This window comes from Zootoca vivipara, chromosome 11 (genome assembly GCF_963506605.1).
Source record: "Zootoca vivipara chromosome 11, rZooViv1.1, whole genome shotgun sequence".
Lineage (NCBI taxonomy): Eukaryota > Metazoa > Chordata > Lepidosauria > Squamata > Lacertidae > Zootoca > Zootoca vivipara.
In genome coordinates, this window is record NC_083286.1 from 34,013,709 (window position 1) to 34,036,390 (window position 22,682).

The following is a 22,682-nucleotide window of genomic DNA, read 5'->3' on the forward strand; positions in this document are numbered from 1 at the left end:
CATACTATCCCCAACAGCAGAGGTCAAACACTGCCACAATGGTTGGTAACAGTTGATAGCCCTGTCCTCAAATTTGTCTAAACCTCATTTAAAGCTATCCAAGTTGGTGGCCGTCACTAAATCTTATGTGAGCAAATTTTATAGTTGAGTATGTACTGTGCAAATAAGTTGTTTCTTTTGTCTGTCCTGAATTTTCAAACATTCCACTTCATTGGGTGGCCCTTGGTTCTAATTGTATGAGAGCAATAGAAAAACTTTTCCTTCTCTATTTTTCCCCACACCAGTGATGGGCAACCTTTTGAGCTTGGTGTGTCAAAAAACCAAGCATAACTTGGGTGGTGTGTCACTTCAAGAAAAAAAACCATAATTTCGCGATATTTATAGTTTGAATAACAAAAATGTATAATTGTAATATATAACTGTATTTAATAAACCAAAAACTAATTATTTAACCAAACAATTTATTTAACCAAACCAAACAATTTATTTAACCAAACCAAATATTTAACCAAACCAAACCAAAAAACCCCTTATTTATCACAAAGTGCCCAGAGTTGTTGAGCTTTGGGGGGGGGCTGCTAACCAAAGTTGTGGAGGGTTTTTTTTGGGGGGGTGCAAAAGTTGCTTTGCTTTTGGGGGGGAAAGAGAACAGAAATAAATGACAAATAATACCTTCGCTGGAACTAACACGCAGCACCGGCATAGTCTGCCAAAGCACCAGAAAAAACAGCACAGAAAGGGTTAAAAAACGATCTCCGGCTACCAGCAACAACAACAGCAAAAAAGGATCCGGGTTTTAACAGCGGAGACAAGCTGTAGGAGGAGCGGGAGAACAAATGGGGGGGACCAACAACAACAGCGTGAATGGGCCGATGGGGCGTGTGCCAGCAGTGAGGGCTCTGCGTGTCACGTCTGACATGCGTGTCATAGGTTCTCCATCACTGCCCCACACCATACATAATCTTATACACCTCTTTCATGTTTTCTCTTACTCAGCATTGTTGGTTGGATCACCCACATCTATATCCCGCTTTATCACTACCCGAAGGAGTCTCAAAGCGGCTAACATTCTCCTTTCCCTTCCTCCCCCACAACAAACACCCTGTGAGGTGGGTGGGGCTGAGAGACTTCAAAGAAGTGTGACTAGCCCAAGGTCACCCAGCAGCTGCGTGTGGAGTAGCAGAGACGGGAACCCAGTTCCCCAGATTACGAGTCTACCGCTCTTAACCACTACACTACACTGGCTCTCAAGGAGCTTGTTGACACTCAAATAGTGTAATAGGATTTACCCTTTCGGAAGCCATGCTGATTCTCCTTCAGCAAGACTTGTTCTTCTATATGCATGGCAACTTTGTTTTTAACAATGATTTATACTAGTTTTTCTGGAACAGACTTTAAGCTAACCAGCCCGTAAGTGGTAGATTAGATTAACATACTTGGCTAAAGTTACAAGTAGGTAGCCGTGTTGGTCTGACGTAGTCAAAACAAAAAATAAAAAAATTGCTTCCAGTAGCACCTTAGAGACCAACTAAGTTTGTCTGTTTCAGTGTATCTGAAGAAGTGTGCATGCACACGAAAGCTCATACCTATGACAAACTTAGTTGGTCTCTAAGGTGCTACTGGAGGCATTTTTGTTTGTTTGTTTCACATACTTGGCTAAGAGTTCAACTGCCATCAAAAGCAATTATTTATTATGACCCACTAAAAGGACAAAAATTGGCAAGCAACCATCTCCGTCCTCCAGTCCTCTTCAGTGTATGCAAAGTGGAAGGAGGGCAGAGAAAAAACCTGGCTTGGCACTATGCTTACAGTGATATAGTGTTATTTGTTGTTATATGGATTTGGCTGGTGCACATTCCATTTAAAGCACACCCACCCACAACCCAGATCCTGGGAGTGGTTGTTTAAGGTTGCTGGGAATAGTAGCTCTAAAAGGGGTAAACTGCAGTTCCCACAACTCTTTTCATAGGCGGCAGCGGGTGTGCTTTAAATGTATGGTATGTCCCCAGCCTTGGTGGGAATGGCAAGTGGGCAGGGAAAATGTCATGCCCTGCTTGTGTCCTTCCCATAGCTGCCAAGTTTTCCCTTTTCTCACGAGAAAGCCTATTGAGCATAAGGGAAAATCCCTTAAAAAAGGGGTAACTTGGCAGCTATGGTCCTTCCCATGGGCCACTGATGATGGGCCACTGTAAGAACATGATGCTGGAGCAACAACAGGTGGGCTTGGGGGTCGTCTTAGGGTTCTACCATCACACCACTGCCGAAGCCAACCAAAAAGCCTCAGCGTGGACGAGAATTGCTTGAGCTCTGACCAACGGCTCAGCCTCCTCTGTTGTTTTATTTTCCCCCGCCGCCGCTCCGGCTTCCCTCCACACCTGTTGGAAAAAGTCGCCTCCTTACAACCTTTGTACGTGACAGCATCTCCTTCCTTTTGATCATGCCTTTCCATCCAGGCGTCTTCCCAGGGCGCCTTACATTAAGATATCCCTGATTGCGGTGGGGGAAGGGCATACCCCGCTTCTACCCCATCCCCCACCCCTCTCAGACGCACAGAGTTCCTCGACTCGCCCGCCCCACCCTCCGAGCCTCTCGGCGCCGGCCGCTGCCCCATAAGCTGGGCCTCGCTCGCTCCCCCGCCCCGCCCCGCCGCCTCTCGAATCCTGCACATCCGCCTCTCCGCGCCTGCTCACTCCCTTCGCCAGGGAAGTCAGCCGTTCCTGCGCCGCCCGTGTTGTGCCGAGCCGCGGTGCGCGCGCCTTGGCCGGCAACCTGGCGCATGCGCCCCTTTGAGCTCGCAGGCTGGCTGGCGTCTGTGGAGAGAGGGCGAAGGAGAGGGGACAGAGTTAGAGCAGGACGAGGAGGAGGAGGAGTTGTGCCGCGAAGGGAAGGGCGGCGAGCAGCGGCGGCGGTTCCCTCTTTCTCCGAGCCGCTCTCCCCACCCCCAATTCCCGGTGGCTGTGGCGGTCGGGGCCGGGCCGAGTCAGCGAGATGGTCATGGCGTACTTTGTGGAGAGTTTCTGGGTGAGGAGCTGGTTTTTTTTTCTTCCCTTCCCTCCCCCCTTCCCGGCTCTCCCTTCCCCAGGGGCCGGACCGTGTCGCGCACAATGGAAAAGAAGCGCGGGGAGGGATAAGAGGCGACCCGGACGGCGACCCGGAGCCTGGTGGCGGCGGCGGCGGCGCCTCTGCCTCTTCTCCTTCCCGGCTCTTGCGCCACCTTCGGGGCAGGGTTCGGGCCTGCCGTGGCGACGGCTTGGGATACGGGGGGCGCCGCTTCCCTTCGCTGCGAAGTACGGTGGCCTCGGCTTTTACCTCACGGGCCGCTCCGTGGCCAGTGCCAGCGCCTGCTGCTGGGGGCGGGGGGGGGGGGTGCGAGCGAGCGAGGCCGGCGTGAGGGGGACGGGCTTGTGTGGCGGGGGCTTAACCCAGGCCAGTGCCCTTGTGTGGCTCCTGTGCTGAGGATGCCTGCCTTCTCCGGCTCCCTCTTTCCCTGGGTGAGAAGGAAGTCCAGGGCACCTGTTGCTGTTGCTTTGCCCCGAGAGGAGGGTGACTGGGAGTGGCGGCGGCTTAAAATGTGCCCTCCTGCCCCCGAGGGGCGTCTCTCGATGCGGCGGCGGGACGGGGCCAGGCTGCTGGGTGAGGTTGTTTACTTTTCCTCTTCTTCACTCTCGCGGACAAAACCCTAGAAACTGAGGCTCAGTGGAAGTTTACTTGGGATCCTCCCCCCCCCTTCCCTTGACTCTTCTACTACAGTAAATGCCGCTGCTGAATCTTCAGTGTCTTGTGGAATCCGAAACTACTCCATTGTAGTGCTGCTTTTTTTAAAAAAAGGTCTTGTTTATGCTTGTTTTTTTTTAAAGCAAGACGAGGTCTTTATTTATGACTTAACAAGGAGATCTTACCAATCTATTATATATAAAACTTCTTAGCAAAGGAACCAAAGAGATGAAGTAGCCTAATAATAGGAACCTCAAGTCACTGTCTGGATATTGAATTTTTATGTACTTACTACTGTACATGACTTTTGAGTTAAGCAGTTAGAGGTTTTTAACACTATATAGTAGAATCAAGGTAATCACCTAAATGCAGAGCAAACCTGGCTTGGGTTTTTAAAAATATCCTCTATACACGTACATGCTTTATTTCAGAGACACTGTGTTAGTGTATCTGTGCTTTCCAGGAATGAAACTGTATACAGTGGTACCTCGGTTTATGAACACAATTGGTTCCGGAAGTCTGTTCATAAACTGAAGCGTTCATAAACTGAAGCGAACTTTCCCATTGAAAGTAATGGAAAGTGGATTAATCCGTTCCAGACGGTCCGCAGGGTACTTAAACTGAAGCGTTCATAAACTGAAGCGAACTTTCCCATTGAAAGTAATGGAAAGTGGATTAATCCGTTCCAGATGGGTCCGCGGAGTACTTAAACTGAAGCGTTCATAAACTGAAGCATGGGTGTAATTGGTTCCGGAAGTCTGTTCATAAACTGAAGCGTTCATAAACTGAAGTGAACTTTCCCATTGAAAGTAATGGAAAATGAATTAATCCGTTCCAGATGGGTCCGCGGTGTTCATAAACCGAAAATTCATAAACCGAGGTGTTCATAAACCGAGGTTCCACTGTACAAGGACATACAGCTTGTCCTCTTTTTCTCTGCCTCTTCTGCACTTCATGATTCAGAAGAACAGCAAGCTAGTAGTAGTTTCATGAAATGATTTAAATAGCATGTATAGGTTACTAATAAAATAATTAGATGTTGCCTTGGAATATCTGCTATCTTAAAAGTGTCACAGAATTTTTGTCCATATAAAGTTTCTAAGAATGCTCATTCAACTTTGATTTCCTTAAATTGGATCTGCTTTTCTCTGAAAGCTCAGAGTCCCAGTGAATTGCTGCTTAGGATTTTTTTTTAATTAGTACCCAATTGAGGTTGCTGTCTGCCATTTACCTTTATGGGACTTCCTTCTGAGTAGACATGTATGGATTTGCAGTAGAAGTGACAGATTCCTGACAGAATCAGATGGACTCAAGAGAAAGTCCATCTGAATTCATTGTGGTATATACCGTAGTAAGAGTGCACAGGATTTCAACCTTGGATATCTTGGGACATTTTGAGACAACAAATGTGACCAGCTGTTTCAGAATCAATTGAAATGTTGATTATGGCTTTATAAATGTTTATTTATGGCTGAATGTATTTCAAATGACATCTTTTGAAGGAAGTACAGATATTGGTAGTATATTTGGGGTGGCAGTTCTGCAAATATTTGTATGTTCATTATGTCCAGGATCTAGTCCTTTTATTATATAAAAGTCAGAATATATAACTTATTGTTTCCTCATACTTATTGCCTGTATTTTCTGTTCCTGTATTTTACAGTTGGGTGGTGGTTGTGACTGTGAAATATGTGGCAATTGTTGGTCACTGCTGGAGAAGAATATACTGTACTGCCATTACTGAAAACCTGCATACCTTCTTGGTGTCAGGAACAGATAATGCTAATAACTTAATTATTAGGTTTAACAAGTAAAGGTTTAACTGAATCCAGGTTTAAGTGGTGTCAATTTCAAGGGAAGAACACTGGCAAATGAATGTTTCTAAATTTGATGAGACTAAAGGCCTATTTAAAAGTAGATCATGAATGCAACTTTGTAACTGAACGTGTGAACTGACTCCATAGAAGAGCATTCTGTATGAGGTATTGCGGCCATGATGTTGAGTGAAAATATTTGTTTCTTATACTGTAGATGAAATCTACCTTCACTATATTTTCCCTAGAAACATTTCTAAAAACAGAAACTCTGCTCCAAACTCTACTGTACACCAAGTGGTTGAGTGCGAATTAGTTTTGAAACAAAATGGAGCCACCCCAAAATAAGCTAGTTTTTTTTGCTTCCTTGAGGGGTGCCCTAGAGATACAGAATTTTATAAATCTATTAATGAAAAGTAAAGTAAAACTGCTAACAAGAACATGGGAATTTACAGAACATTGGTAAGAGTTTAGCCTACAAAGAGAGGGGTGAGGGAGGATCTAAATAAATAAATTGGTAGACTGTGAATCTATCAGTCCAATCTATGTCTGAGAACAGTTTAAGACATGGAATTTCCATTTTACTCAATCAATTATAATATTTAGAACTCACCTTTCAAAGGATCTCAAGTTGCAATACATGGTTCTCTCCCAGTCCATTTATCCTCACAACAACACTGTAAAGTCAGTTAGGCTTAGAGAGAGTGGCTGGCCTAAGGTCACCCAGTGAGCTTCATGGTTGAGTGTGGTTTTGAGCTCTGCTTTTCCAAGTCCTAGTCCAACATTCCAACACAGCCTTTCTCAACCTTGGGTCCGCAGATGATGTTGGACTACAACTCCCAGCATCCCTGACTACTGACCCTGGTAACTAGAAATGATGGGAGTTGTAGTCCAACAACATGAGGGGACTTAAGGTTTAGAAAAGCTGATCTAATCACTAGAGTACAATATTTCTGTCAGTTGTAAAAGTAAGAAAAAAGCAAATGAAGGGCAGAGGAAGAGAGGAAATTGACCTATTCAGCAATCAGCTCCTCAGCTGAGTGCCCTTCTACACTTCATAGCTATGAAAGTATTGGGTTTGACACTGACAACTCTCTAGTCACAGTGCTATGTAACACAGCTGTAGAAGGCCAGCAGGGACAGAAACTCCTGAAATTCACTTTGCCCCAAGGCCTGAAAAGCATTTAAAGGCTCCTATTCTGGGTTCTCTGAATATACTGCAACATTGTGCTGCAGGTCCCCCTTGTTTTTGAAACTCATTAGTGATGGAACAATGATAGAACATTCCTGCATTGCAGGGAGTTGGACTAGATGAGCCTTGGGGGCTCTTCCAACTCTACAATTCTATTATTCTATAAAATGGTTTCAAAGTTATAATTAACTGTTATCCCAGTGACTTTGCCTGAATATGTATATAGGGACACACATACAATGTATATGATTTTTCACTCACTCTGACACTTGATTTGCCAATGAGGGTAGAAGGTAACAGGGCTAATATAAATAATCCCAAAATTTGCAGAACTGACTGCAACTATTCTGTTAATTACATTTCATAAAATATATCAGGTTTGATAATTTTGACTATTATATGTTTTTGAGATATTTATGCATTACTCTGAAACTTCCTCCCTGGAGAAACTACACTGGCTTCCTCCTTGTCCTTCTGCTGGCAGGTAAAGACATTCTTGTTCCAACAGGTTTTTTGGAATTGACTGCTTTTGATGAAAGGGCTGGTGCTGTGCTGCTTTTATTGTAATTATTTGTATGTTTTAAACATATTTTATATGTGTATATAGTTTCACCTCTATTAATGTTTAATTGTTTTTTAATTATAGTTTTTTGTTTTGTTTTTAGTGATTCTTGTTTTTATGTAGGTATACGTGAAAACAAGAATCACTAAAAACAAAACAAAAAACTATGTCTGGTTGTTTTAACTGTATCTAGTTTTGAAATTGTTTTGTGGGTCTTTGGACCGCAATAAAGTTTTGATTTGTTTTTATGTGTAAGCCACATTAAGTCCCTTCACTGAAAAAGATGGGGTATAAATATATATATTATAATAATAACATATTATGTGTGTAGCATATTTTTAGTTTTGTTTACCAAATATAAACAAATCGAGATCACTTTAGGGCATCAGTACATTTTTCAGTTGAAGGATTTCCAAATAAGCATACAAATTTATTTACAGAGTACAGTGTTACCTTGGTACTCAAAATTAATCCGTTCTGGAAGTCCGTTCCAAAACCAAAGTGTTCCAAAACCAAGATGCACTTTCCCATAGAAAGTAATGCAAAACCGATTAATCTGTTCCAGACTTTTAAAAACAACCCCTAAAACAGCAATTTAACATGAATTTTACTATCTACCGAGACCACTGATCCATAAAATAAAGCAATAATCAATGTACTGTACTATGAAAATAAATAAAACAGTATTGTAGATGACAACAATTAGAATTATTATTTCTTACCTGCACTGATAATAGTCATTGTTTGGATGGGGGGCTTTTGTCCATTTGCACAGTCACACAATCAATCAGTATCTGAACTGGGTTCCACACAGTCACAAAAACAAATTAACCAAAAAAGTCACAAAACAAAACAAAAAAATGCAAAATAAATAGCACTAAATATAAGCTCCAAATATCACCTCAGAACACTGCAATTGGAAATGGAAGGCTTGAATTACAATGGGGGGATGCAAATTAGCAGTGCAACAGTAAAAATGGAAACAAGGCTTGAATTACAAAATGGAGCACATTTGGCTCCTGAAAAGAAGTTCGAAAACCGGAACACCTAATTCCGGTTTTGCAGCATTCTGGTTCCAAGTTGTTTGTGAACTAAGCTGTTCGAAAACCGAGGTACCACTGTACTTGAACTATTGTTGCTGCATGTATGCGTATGGAAAAACAATGTATCCTTTGAAAACATACACTTCTTATACTATGCTAGCTATACAATCTTCTGTGCAACCATGATTTTTTTATGCATGTGTAACAGCTTTCCTTTCAGGGTTTATTTTCTCATTTATGGTGAAGTATAATGTGAAGTACTGGGTTTGAATTATATAAATAAGATTATGTTGGCACTGTCATGGGATAAGCCATTATGTGGTATACTGTATTTAAAAAAGAATAATGTGGTGCAAGCAGTATAACCCAGTATCAACCCAACCAATACATCAGTGTTTCTCAACCTTTTTTGGGCCACGGCACACTTGTTCTATGAAAAAAAATCCCGCGGCACACCAACTCTGTGCCGCCCTATATTTAGTTTAGTTTGGAGGGGAGACGTAAAGCATGCCACTGAAGAACTGCTGCGCGGTAGCCAGGCGGACCCACCAGGCGCAGAGCCTGCGGAGCGAGCGGGGACACGTTAGACGGCACGCACAGACCCCAGGCGGGCAGACACGGGCGCGCAGCTGCCGCCGCCTCCCTCCCAGCCACCCCAGGCAGCCGCCGCCGCTCTGGCCCGGTGAAGGGAAGCCCTGCGCAGCCTTCCCCGCCTGCCTCCTCCTCCCCAGGCGGCGGCGCCCTCTCTGGCCTCCGGCTGGATGCCAACTCTTTGCCGCGACGTGCGGCGACGAGAAGGGCGATTTGCATTGTCATGTGCCTGGCGGCCGCCAATATCCAGCACTGGCCCGCCGGAAAGGAAGCCGGCCGGGTCACGACACGGGCGCTCGCCTCGCGTCGTGACCTGGCCGGCTTCCTTTCCGGTGGGTCAGCGACGTGACAATGCAAATCGCCCTTCTCGTCGCGGCACACCAGCCAGCGTCTCGCGGCACAGTAGTGTGCCGCGGAACACCGGTTGAGAAACGCTGCAATACATCATTCCTAATACAATGAAGGAATTATGATGCCAGACTGTGATGTGGATTTAATGGGCAGCCAATCCCAATGCATGTAGATTGTGTGACTTGATTGCTTTTTGCTTACAGTGTATAGGTGCCATGTGTATATAAACTATTTAAGGCAAAATCCAAATACCAAATTCTATAATATAATTCATAAATTGGAAGGGACCTTTTAAAAAAAACTGCAAAGAAAGTCCTGAATTGAGCACATCAACACTGGCATGAAAAGAAAATAAGTAGGTTGATTTGTTCATTGCAAAGTCTAGCCCACTGCTCAAAAGCATCCCTGAGAGAGAGAACCATCCAGCCATTGAGCAAAGAAGAGCTTGCCAAGACAGGCTATTCTAATGTTGAACATCTCTTGCCGTTAGGAAGTTTCTCTGCATGTTTAATCAAAATCTCCTTCCTTGCAATTTCCACTCACTGTGTCTAGTCTTGCCTTCTGGAGTAACAGTGAACAAGTCTGCTCCATCCTCCACATTGCAACCCTTCAGATAATTGAAGGCAGCTATAATGTTACTTTTTGATCTTCTCTTCTCAGTGCTGAATAGCTGATAGCTCTTGGTTTCCAGATTCTTCACTATTTAGGTTGCTTTCTTCTGGACATACTGGATAAGGGATAAAGCTCTCTAGCCTTACTCTGCCAGCTTAAGCAGACTAGTACCGTAAATATTTTTGTAGGCTAGTAACTTTTGTGGGCTGATTGGCAATGCAGATATAATGAACATATGCAATGAACATGCAATTATTGTTCCATTGGAAGAGGTATTTTAATTCATAGTTCTTCTAGTTTTATAGGCTGAAAGTAGTAAGGCACTGTTAAGCACTGAGACTCCTAAAAGTGGGCTCATGTTTATATAGAGAGGTACTTTGCTTTTTTACTTTAAGTTCCCTGCTCCATTACAGGATAACTTATTTATAATTGATCATTTGTGGTACTGTAAATTCACATCTGGTTTGGTGCTTTAAGACCTTTTGACAATTGCTGCTGTTTTCCTGTAACAGCCTATTAGTACACTGCATTTTTAAGTACAGGAGATGTAGAAGTGGAATAGCCATCTTCATATAAGATCAGGAGATCAGATAGTGGAACACTCAAAAAGCTTGCTGTGACCAAATGGTCACAGTTTTCAGATAAAATCGCTTGTATCCGCACTGGCTTCTGAGAGGAATGGGGCTTGGACACTGTTTAGTCAGTTGTTATGGATCCTTTTAAGCTTGTATTGCATGAGTATGTGCACAAGTTGCTTGGAAGGCTGATACATATATGTTCTATATAGGGTCTTTCCCATCCTGACAGTTCAAATCAGCTAGAACTGGGTTGGTCATGTGGACAACTCTGAAGGATTAGTTCCCACAGTTCTTAAGGAGGCTGTGGTATAATACAGTGGAACCTCGGTTTATGAATTTTCGGTTTATGAACGCCGTGGACCCATCTGGAACGGATTAATTCACTTTCCATTACTTTCAATGGGAAAGTTTGTTTCAGTTTATGAATGCTTCAGTTTATGAACAGACTTCCGGAACCAATTACACCTATGTTTCAGTTTATGAACGCTTCAGTTTAAGTACTCCGTGGACCCGTCTGGAACGGATTAATCAACTTTCCATTACTTTCAATGGGAAAGTTCACTTCAGTTTATGAACGCTTCAGTTTAAGTACTCCGCGGACTGTCTGGAACGGATTAATTCATTTTCCATTATTTTCAATGGGAAAGCTCGCTTCAGTTTATGAACGCTTCAGTTTATGAACAGACTTCCGGAACCAATTGTGTTCATAAACCGAGGTACCACTGTAATAATAATTTATTATTTCTACCCCGCCCATCTGGCTGGGTTTCCCCAGCCACTCTGGTAAAGAAGTTGTATTTGGACCCAACAAATAGTGTACTTACCTCCCAGTTTCCAGTTTGCAGTTTTGGAGATTTTGGTGCTGGAGTGGGTGATTTCATCTAGGTGACTTTAGAGGACACTTATTGCAAATTTTATGAAAATGGAATGGAGGATGCGGCTTAGTATGACTGACTATTATGTGAAACCTTATGGTTGTTGAGTGTTTGCAATATTTGATAACTTAAGTTGGTGTTTTCAAGGCCTATTCAGATTCTGGGGAGTTTATCTATATATGCATTTACTGAAGAGAAATTATTGACTTGTTTAGCCCTTGGATGCTAGTAGTCAATATAATATGGCTCATGCCATGGAGTATGAAACCAGCCTTCAACTTCCATATGTTTTGTACTAGAATGCTTACAGTGCTTGTTAGGGCTGATTGGAATTGTAGTCCCAAACACCTGAAGGGCATTGGGTTGGAGAAGGCTAATCTAAGCAGTGAAATATTGCCTGTGAATTTGTGACTTACTTCTGAATAGAAATGTTTAGGATTGCACTGTTAAATGTTCTATTCAAACACATTGAAAGCTTTATGTATAAATTATTTTTCAGTACCTGCAAAAATGTAAAGACTGTGGCATGAACTTCTTTTACATTATGCAGTCTGAGATGAAATAAGTTTAGCTTCATTTTTTTACTTGACCTGCACAGGCAATCAGGTAACATTAATGTGTATTTGCAGTTTTATTTTATCCCCAATGACAAATCAAGAAAATATATAGAAGTGCATTCTTTAACACTTCATGAGAAACATTAATTACAACTCTGAAACTGCCAAGCTTGCAGCTTGTAATGGTATTGGTATCCACTAATTATTACCACTTTTATGAAACAAAATTTTAATGGGACATTTTCTACAGAAAAATTAAGCATTGGAAAACTACCTGCAGTTTTCCCACTTTTGCAAAACTTTCCATGGTACATTACTGTTGTCAAACCTGTGACAATTACTCCACAATCCTAATACCCTCTTGCTACAGAATGCTCAATATAAACTGGTAGTCACTTGAATGAGCCAATGCTCCCTCTTCCTTTGCCTTCCATTTTCCTTTTCTATTTTGCAATTGAAACTCTCAGCCATTAAACCAATAGATTCCCACAGCTAACAAAGTTCCCCAGGTGAATGTTGAGAACTACTAACAGAAAATGCAGAAATTGAGGAATTTTGCATAATTGCTCCTTCCAAGGAAAAGGATCAGAAAAGACAACAGTTCCTGTAGTAGCCAGAGAAGATAGGTACAGTGCTGTAGATACAGAAGACATGTTCTGGCGGTACAGAAAGCAGGGAATTGGTGCCCATCTTACAGGGCTCCTTGTTTGAGCCACACACTGTCTGAGGACCTAGCATGAACTTGAAAGTTCCATCTTCAGGCAATAAAATGAGTTACTCTGGTATTTTCTCATTTCTGTGCCTTCTGCCCTATAAGTTGTAATGAGGGTTTTCAGAAACTTTTCCACTACCCTAAATCAGTTGTATCTGATTTTGTGTGTGCATATGATTATTGTCAGAAATCAAAACTGAAAGTATGTCATCTTATTAGCTGTATGGATTTACCAAAGTTTTCTTATCCAGAAAGGTAGTTGAACATAACAGGCTCCAGCAAATCTACTCTCCATGGTAATTATGGTGACTAGTCTTCCTTGCTCTGCAAAGTGATTGAGGTGATAATGACTAGGCTCAAGTTTTGCTTCTGTTTGTGATGATTAGATCAAATTCAAAAAGGTATGAAAATACAGGAAACTGAGCCAATCTCTCTGTAGGAGGAAAGGTTTACTTATTTATGCTAATCCATTGCAGTAAACAGGAATTGCAGTTTAAAAACAAAGTAGAGGGAATGGAGGGTGAAGCTTGATTCTCTCATCAGGCTAGTAACCTTTTTGCAATCACTGGCCATGTCACAGTCAAGCCCCAGGTGAGGAAACAAGCAAGTGGAGGAAAATAATCAAGTAGAACCCGGATACTTCTCTTTTTCTTTGATGTGCTTCCTGTTTTAGCCTAGCACTTTAAATAGTAAAACTTTTTCATAATATTTTCATTTCTGATTAAAATCAAAAGGTTGTATTTGGCTGACTGAAACTTTGTTAAACAAATGTTCAGTGTGTTTGAATCAATGCTGTTTTACTCAAAGGAAGTACCATGGGGTTCAGTGGCGCTTACTCCCAGATATTTGCTGTCTTGGAATGCATTACATAAATCGTTGCATTTGCATATAACAGAAAGCCAATAATTTGAGTTTACTAAGCCATGACTTGCCTACCATGCAGCCTCTTTGCAGCCATTTCTCTCCTTCCTTTATGCAAACACCTAGCATTTAACTCTTATCCATAACGTTCAATTGTGTGCAAATTCAGAAACACTGGTTAATAGCTTCAAAGCAAGCTAGGATACAAGACATTCTCTGGGTTCATATCCTGCCTTGTTTTGAGTAGATTGCAAATGAGTTTAGCCTTTTAAGATTCCACATGAACACTTTCATGAAAAACTAGTAGTTATTCATTTTTGTGAATAAATAGTCTTAGAAAATTCAAATAATTTTATTAGCCAGATTCTGCTTGTTCCCTGTATTTTGTGGTTGTACCAGGAAACAGCAATGTAACTATTTTGTAACTAAACTGATATAAATCATTGGGTAGTATTCAACTGAGTTTTACTTGGAAAAGACCCACTGAAATATACATAACTAAGTTAGGTCCATTAATTTCATTGGGTCTCTTCTGAATAAAACCTAGTTGAATACCACATACCTGCAGTTAAAATATGAAAGGAGAAGAAAAAACCTGTAGAGCAAATTTCATGTTGAAAATGGTTGTGGTGGAGGAATTAAGTATACATAAAACTCAAGTTACATCATTATACAATATGTGTATTGATAAATGCATATAATGTGTATCATGGCAGGACTGGACTTCACAGCTGGTTACTAGATAGTAATGCATGGCTTTTCAACCTGGCTATAATTTGTATACTTAAATGAAATTTAAATAATTAAAGTGCACTTAGTGTGGTTTAAATACTAAATATGTTCAAGCTTGGAAATGCTTGTAAATATTTTATACCAATGGACAGAGTATGGCAAACAAGCAAGCCCAATTTGAGCTCTTAATACAGAATGGCATCTAATAGGCATTACAGAAACCTGGTGGGATGAAACTCTTGACTGGAATGTCGAAATTGAGGGGTCCAACCTGCTGTAAAAGAATATATCAAACCCGAAGGGATGTGGATTACCATTATATGTAAATAATGTGTATACTTGTGATAAGATCCGTGACTTGGAACATGGAAGGCAGATTAAGAGTCTATGGGTAAAAATATATGGACTTGCAAGCCAGACTGATGAAGATTTGGATGATGACTTACTAGAGCAGATTACCAATCATTCAAAAAGGAGAGAGATAATAGTTATGGGAGACTTCAACTTCCCTGATATATGTTGGAACTCAAAATATGCCAAGAATATAAGGTCCAACAAATTCCTCACTTGCCTTGCTGACAGTTTCATCCTGTTCCTTCAGTGGCCAGGTGTATGCCTATGAGAAGCCTGAAAGCAGGACTTTAGTACAACACCATTCTTCTGTCCTGTGATTCCCAGCAATTGGTATTCAGAGGCATACTGCCTTCAATAGCAGAGGTACTTGCCATTGTGGCAAGTTGCTATTGTTAGCCACTAGGGAATACATATTCTGGGACAAGCTGTGGCTCCTAAGAGGAATTTAGTCTGGTGGACATGCTAATGTCCCCATGATCAAAATGCTCAGAGTGGTCTTGAGATGAAGAATGAAATCCAAATCCAAATGAAGCATTGAAAAGAGAGAATGTAGTAATGGGTAACTTAAACCTCCCCCACATCTGTCATGTATATTACATGACAGAAAGGTAACATTTCCGGATACCCTAAATGCCTGTGTCCTAGAACAGTTGGTCATGGAACTGACTAGAGGGGCAGCAACCCTGAACTTAAGTGGTTTCCAGGACCCAGTATGATATGTAAGTGTTGTCAAGTCAGTTGGGAGCACTGGTCATAGTTCTATTAATTAAAACATACATGTAGATTGCCAATTTTAAAGAAAGCCCAGAACAGTCACATTTGATTTCAAAAGAGGATACTTCCCCAAAATGAGGACATTTGTAAAAAGGAAGCTGAAAGGCAAAGTCAAGTGGGCAAAATCACTCAAAAATGCTTGGGAGTTCTTTAAAAATGCAATGTTAGACGCTCAGCTGGAGTGTATACTGCAGATCAGGAAAGGAAGCATGAGGGCCAAGAAAATACTGGCACTCTTAACAAGCAGAATCAAAGAAAATAAAGTATTACTGGCAAGAAGGCTTCCTTCAAAAAATGGAAGTCTTGTCCAGATAAAGAGGATAAAATGCAACACTAACTTCAGCCAAAAATGTGCAAGCATATAGTAAAAGATACTAAAAAAAGAAAATGGGATTGGAGGAATACATTGCTAAAAAGCCTTAAGAGCAAGAAGTTCTTTAAATCAATTAACAACTATTGGAGACTATTAGGGAAGCAGTTTCACCCTTTGATGTCAAGCAAGTCAAAGATGTGTTAAAGGAGGATAAGTTTGCAGAGAAGCTGAATTCTTTGCATCTGTAGGGCAGATCCCAGTGCCTGAACTTTTGCAGGAAGGAAGGAACAAGAGATGAAGTTCTTGGCCTAATAGACAAAATAAAAATTGACAAATTGTCAGGTCTGAATGACATCACCCATGTGTTCTGAAAGAAATCAAATGTGAAATTGCTGAGCAGCTATCGAAAACTGGTAACTTTCCCCATGTTTCCACCCCTGAGAACTGAAAAGTAGCCTATGAAACACCAATTTTTAAAAAGGCATAAGAAGGGGTATCTAGAAGGGTGTTCTCTGTGGTAGGCTCCAGACCCTGGAATGATCACCTGTTAAAGGTGCTGCTGTCTCTTACATTGTTGGGTTTGAGACTCCAGTTGAAAACATTTTTTTCCCATTCAAGCATTTGCAGTTTGACAGATAGAATGTATACTCTTAACAACTTATGTACTTCTATTTTAATGGTTATCAATTTCTTGGTGTATATATGTTTTCAGGATTTCAAGGAAGTAGGATTTATAGATAGGGTGATTTATAGAGAAATAAGTAATCAGTACTGCCTTCTTGTAGTTTATACTTCAAGCATAAAAATACTGTGGTATCAGATTTGCTAATGTTAATGTAGAAACTGCAGCAGCTTAAGTTGCTGTATTTACCAATAGAATAATGGAAGGAAGCTATTCCTTGCTTAGTTACATATTGTAGAAACAAGAATGCTGTTGAAAAGTTGCACTGCTAAACAGGAGTTTTAAAGTTCAAATATGCTGCTTGGATAGACAAGGGTGATGCCTTCTATCTTTTCTGCAGAATTTTCATATAGCATTAGGATAGTTAACAAAACAAGGAGTTCCTGTAATGTGTTTCCTGTTATGAACTGGTTTTTTGGAAATGCTCTAGTCATCTGATAGTGCTTGCACAGCTACTTTTATTTCCATGTTAGCATTAGAATTTGTTTACTTAGTTGATAAAGAGAATAGTCAAATTTAATACAAACATTTGTTTTATTTTATAGCCTTGGACTTAAAGAATTGCTAATGGATTCTTGTTCATTAACACTAACAGTTTGAACAGGGTTCCTTATAGCATACGGTCATGTACTACACATGCTCCCCAAAGCTCATATGGGGAACATTGGGCTCTACACCTTCACAAAAGACAAATAGCTTCATGTTTGCAGCATCCTGCCTTGCATTGCATTTTCTGAATTTGTTGTGTGATAAAGTGTTGAATCAAGAACACAAGTATTATTGGGTGACATACCGTATCATTTAGAACCTTAACAGAGTAATTTGGGGGATGGCTTACAATGGAAAGAGCAAACAAAAATATAAAGCTGAATTCTTTTCTCAGTTTTTATTATGAAATTACTTTGTGGCAATCTTAACTGATTCATTGTAATCTAGATACTGTATATTACAAAAGCTTTCTTAACAGTTTTTCATTTTTAAATGTTAGTTAAAAGCCTTAGTCAGAAACAAACTATGGTTTAATATGAATAAGCAGCATGCTTCTGTACACAGCTCAAAGTTCTCGCTGTGCTCTTCCCACACTCCTGCTTATGCACCACCAGGAAGTAAACTGGAGTCAACCTTGTCATGATGTCTAAACCTGGGCTTTGGTTTGTTTCTCTCCAAACTATAAGTGATAACCAAAGTTTGTTTTGTTTACTGTTCATGGTTGATTTGGGGAGAAACAAACCACAAGCCTTAGGTCAGATGTCACAACAAGCCACACACAGGCTTGTTTCCTGGTGGTGTATCAACAGAAGGAGTGAGGAAGGAGCAGAGCAGCAATTTTTCAGCAGCGCGCATAGGCATGTTTCACGTTCGCATTATATCATTGTTAGTTTTTAACAATGGTTTGATGTGGTGGTTTAATGCCATCAGTCACTATTGTCAGAAGGTACATTTATCTAATTTGGAGCAGGGAAGAACAACACCATGGCCCCCTTTTTACTCTTGGTTTACCATGTTGAACAAGACAGTAATTGCATACTTAAAAAGGAAAGAGCCCTTCTTGAAGCATTTTAGAATGGGCCAAACCTCTGTTGGAAGTAATAAGTATGCAAAATATTAGAACTGAAGCAATTATTTTTTGCTGCTTCGTCTTTTAGTGTAAGAGAAGGCTAGTAGAAGGTGTGGACTACGCAAGTGATGTAATCCCCATATGAGGGTGCTGTTTGTGGTCCCTACTATTGTTGCTCCACATTTCTAAATAAACCACATTATATTAATAGTCCTACTGTGCTTTAGTTCCAGATACTTTGTTTCACAGAGTTTGCTTCTAGTGCTTGTGCAACTGGTTGTGGAGCGGCGCTAATGAGTGAACTTCTTCCGTTATTAATTCTATTATTCATAACTTCAACTAAGCCATTTAATTTTTTTAATCATAGGGGGAAAGGAACAATGGCTTTGATGTCCTCTATCATAATATGAAACATGGACATGTATCTACAAAAGAACTAGCAGATTTCATAAGAGAAAGGTATGTGTGTTTATTAGCTAATTATTCTGGCATACTTATTTACTTATTTTATTTAGAAAGACATCTTTCTAAATACTAGTCAACTACTGTATTACAGTTTAATGGTTTTATGTCATAGTTCTATGCATGTCAACTTAGACGTAAGCCCCACTGAATTTAGTGAGACTTAATTTCCAGGTCTGTGTGCATTGGACTGTGGCCCTAATAAATCAATATAGCTTTGGGAACCTCCAGTCTGTGCGCCATTATTGCCTCCACCACCTGGAGAGCTCCTGAACCTTTCTCAGTGTACTGACACTCATCCAGCCTACATTGGTTCAGAACAGTCATAGCATACTGAGGACATCAGAACTCAATCTCCTAGTCACTTGTTTCTAAAACATGCACTACTGGTTGCTAAACTGGTTTGTGCTTGCTGTTGGAAATGCAAGGAGGCCCTTCAAAACAAGAAATAATGGGAGATGGTTTGGTACTCTTTATTTAGTCTGATTGACAACATTCTGTAAATCTTAAAATGCATTCAAATTTGTTAATGAAATACAGAATTTTGTCAGTGGGTTATGACCATTTAGAATGGTGAAACTCCATATAGTGGCTAATAGTCTACCTGTTGTAAAGATCTTATAGAAATGTTTTTAATATAAAGTGGATGATTTAATTTGTTTATGTTTTGATACTTGTATCAGATTTAATTTATTAATATTAAAGAAAAAAGAACACTGAAAGTTTTGTCTTTCTGAGAACACTACCGTACATAATCAAAACTTTCTCTTCTAGAATTATGCATGTCTAATTTTTGATCCAAGAAATTAGGCATTTACACTAGGAAATGCAAATTCTGCATTCTAGTCATGAAAATTAGTGTTCATATTAGTGAGTTAATACAAATGTTCCCTCCCTTCAACAGAGGCAGAACCTTGGATCCCACCTAAGTTGATTTTGCAGCAATACATTGTCCTTACATAGCTTATTTTTCACATGCTATTTGGGTTTACAGCAAGTGTAATTATAGACTAGTGTGCAAAGTGGGAAAATGAGCTATTTGAAAAACATCTGTTTGTAGTTTAAAATATGAATTTGATACAATCAGTTTGAAAATTAAACAGAATTCGGTATAGAGCAGTATTATAAAAAAAGGGAAACAATGTATTTCTGTGGTGATAGTTAAATGTTGTAGAGAGATATTTGTAGAAGTATGAACCAGTTTCCAGTAAGCAGACAGAGGAATTAAAAAAGCAGAAGCTTGAAGTGTACTAAGGGACTTGAGTATTTTAATGGAACGTGGGGGGGAAATACTTTTAATAAATAAAGCTGCAAAGTTTTAAATAGGATTAGCTGTGCATTGTTCATACCCTTGATCCTCTGTCTCATAGTTTAGTTCATTGTCATCAGTTTCTTTAAAATATTCTAATTTGTAACTCTTAAGAGTACGAAATCTCTTTTGATGGTTACTTAAAGACCTATACTGTTGCAAGCCCTTTGGTCTTGTGTTGGAATGTTTTTATTTATTTATTATTTAAAATCATTTATAAATTTCCTTATATTAAAAAAGAAATCTCAGGCAGAAATATTATCTGGTGTTGTGTGTTTGCCCTTTGGCTGCTAACACAAAACTTGATGTAAACTGTAATTTGAGTCACAAGCTTTGCTCTCAGTAGTACAGTCAAAGATATATTACAGCCATATCACTTTACCCCTCATGTGGAAGAGATGTGGTGGCGCTGTGGTCTAAAACCACTGAGCCTCTTGGGCTTGCTAATCATAAGGTTGGCAGTTCAAATCTGCGCAGTGGGGTCTGCTCCCATTGCTCTGTCCCAGCTCCTGCCAACCTAGCAGTTCAAAAGCATACCAGCACAAGTAGATAAATTGGTACCGCTGCAGCAGGATGGTAAATGGCATTTCTGTGCGCTCTGGCTTCCATCACAGTGTCCTGTTGCATCATAAGCGGTTTAGTCATGCTGGCCACATGACCTGGAAAGGCTGTCTGCAGACATACGCCAGTTCCCTCAGCCTGAAAGCAGAGATGAGTGCTGTACCCCATAGTCAAATTCAGCTGGACTTAACTTCCAGTGATCCTTCACCTTTACCCCTCATGTAAGACACTTTCTGCTGTGCTCTAAAATTAAAGGAGATTTAAAAGCCTAGGTGGCGCTGTGGGTTAAACCACAGAGCCTAGGGCTTGCTGATCAGAAGGTCAGCGGTTCGAATCCCTGTGACGGGGTGAGCTCCCATTGCTCGGTCCCAGCTCCTGCCAACCTAGCAGTTCGAAAGCACGTCAAAATGCAAGTAGATAAATAGGTACCGCTACAGCGGGAAGGTAAACGGCGTTTCCGTGTGCTGCTCTGGTTCGCCAGAAGTGGCTTTGTCATGCCGGCCACATGACCTGGAAGCTATACGCCGGCTCCCTCGGCCAATAATGCGAGATGAGCGCGCAACCTCAGAGTCGGTCACGACTGGACCTAATGGTCAGGGGTCCCTTTACCTTTACCTTTAAGGTTCTGGCAGGGACCTAATGCCCTCCTATCTCCTTCCCAAAGCTGGGAAAGCCCTAACTAGGCTTTGGAAAGGGGGTAGGAGGTCTCTAGCACCCTGTCAGAGCCCTCACACTTTCTTCCCAAAGCCCAGCACCCCACTTACCTGGCTTTGGGAAGGCAGCATGAGGATTGTGAAGGGTAGGGGCATCAAGTGCTGCTGATGGCCATGTGTTGGACCACCCTGGTCAATATAGAGGGGTTCAAACCATTATACTCAAAGAGGGTCTCTTGCTTCTTCCATTGGCACAGGTGCATTTGGGTCCAAAACACAGAAATCAGCCATATTCTTTCTTCTGTCTGTCTGTCTGTCTGTCTGTCTGTCTGTCTCTCTCTCTCTCTCTCTCTCTCTCTGTGTGTGTGTGTGTGTGTTACAATCAGCCTACATGCTGTCCCTGGATCCCCTTCTTCTTCCTTGTTGCCTCTAACAGACTGAAAAGGATTTACTTCAGCCTACATTATCCTTCCAAACTCAAGCTACCAGCATGAGTTTGAGCAAACTGCGGGAGGCAGTGGAAGACAGGAGTGCCTGGCGTGCTCTGGTCCATGGGGTCGAAGAGTCAGACACAACTAAACAACAACAACAACAACAACATCCAAACTGAAATCCTTAACCCCTTTTATCTCTGCCCACTAACATACACTGGAGCAGTGTTTCTCAACCTTTTTTGGGCCACGGCACACTTGTTCCGTGAAAAAAATCACGCGGCACACCACCATTAAAAAAGTTAAAAAATTTAACTCTGTGCCGCTCTATATTGACTATAATTATGACTGTAAGAAACACTTGCCAATTGCTGTGTTGGTTGCAATCTCCTGTAATAAGGCTTCACAACCCGTTCGGCGGGTCAGCGCTGTGTATTGGCGGCCGCCAGGCTCGTTTGCACTGAGCTTTGGGAAAGAGGAGGAGAAATATTGCTTTCCGGCGGGTCAGTGTTGATTATTGGCGGCCGCCAGGCACGTGACAATGCAAATCGCCCTTCTCGCCGCCGCATGTCGCGGCACACCAGCCAGCGTCTCGCGGCACACTAGTGTGCCGCGGAACAGCGGTTGAGAAACGCTGCACTGGAGGAGGGGCTCCATCCCCCTTGATAGCAGGCATTGAAAATGTCCTGATGGCTCATTTTTTGATAAGTCACCACCCGTCTTTGTCCCCCTAATGACCCACACTCAGCTATTCTTCTACCTACTGCTTTATGTGACTCTTAGGGGGGAAAGCACACCTTAGCAGATTGAGTTAAAACACCTGATTTTAGGCTAGCTTTAGGCTAACTTAGGTAGTGGTTTGTTAACAAACAGTGCATTTGTTCATGTGCTCGTAAGATTTGTATTTTGGTTTTGAACTGCTGATTGCTGATTGTCTTCTTCCGTTGATAGAGCTACAATAGAAGAGGCATATTCAAGATCAATGACAAAGCTAGCCAAATCAGCAAGCAATTATTCACAGCTTGGGTAAGTTATGATGATTAAAAACAAAATAATTTTGTGCAGGTTCTTGGAGGCTGTTGGAGGAGCTTTTCTGCCTTTCTCTGTATAATATCATACTAATACTTAATTATATTACATAATTATATGGAATGTGTGTGGATGTATACAACACTTAAAACTGAGCTCTGTATGTGTGTGTATATGGCTTTGGGAGCTTACTCATTTTTTCTTTCTTTGTGTGTGTTTTCTGAATTCTGAATAAAAACAAAAACCTGTGCATTTAAAGAAAATGCAAAATGCTTGTGTATTTTGCATGAATTTGCTGAAGCATGATATACTCTATGTATGGTAGAACTTGTGTAGTTATGTGTTGAATATGGGAATGAAAA

At 41.1% G+C, this 22,682-nt stretch overlaps 1 protein-coding gene across 1 annotated transcript in view; it reads left to right on the forward strand.

Moving 5' to 3' along the window:
* The first annotated feature begins 2,763 nt into the window (after window positions 1–2,763).
* The window catches only part of FCHO2 (FCH and mu domain containing endocytic adaptor 2), a 68,652-nt gene continuing 48,733 nt past the window's right edge, over window positions 2,764–22,682 (forward strand). Inside the window, exons 1-3 of the mRNA XM_035099544.2 lie at window positions 2,764–3,021; window positions 18,243–18,334; window positions 22,243–22,317. Coding sequence (XP_034955435.1) covers window positions 2,989–3,021; window positions 18,243–18,334; window positions 22,243–22,317 — 200 coding nt within the window. The 5' untranslated portion in view covers window positions 2,764–2,988. The remainder of the gene's footprint in view (window positions 3,022–18,242; window positions 18,335–22,242; window positions 22,318–22,682) is intronic.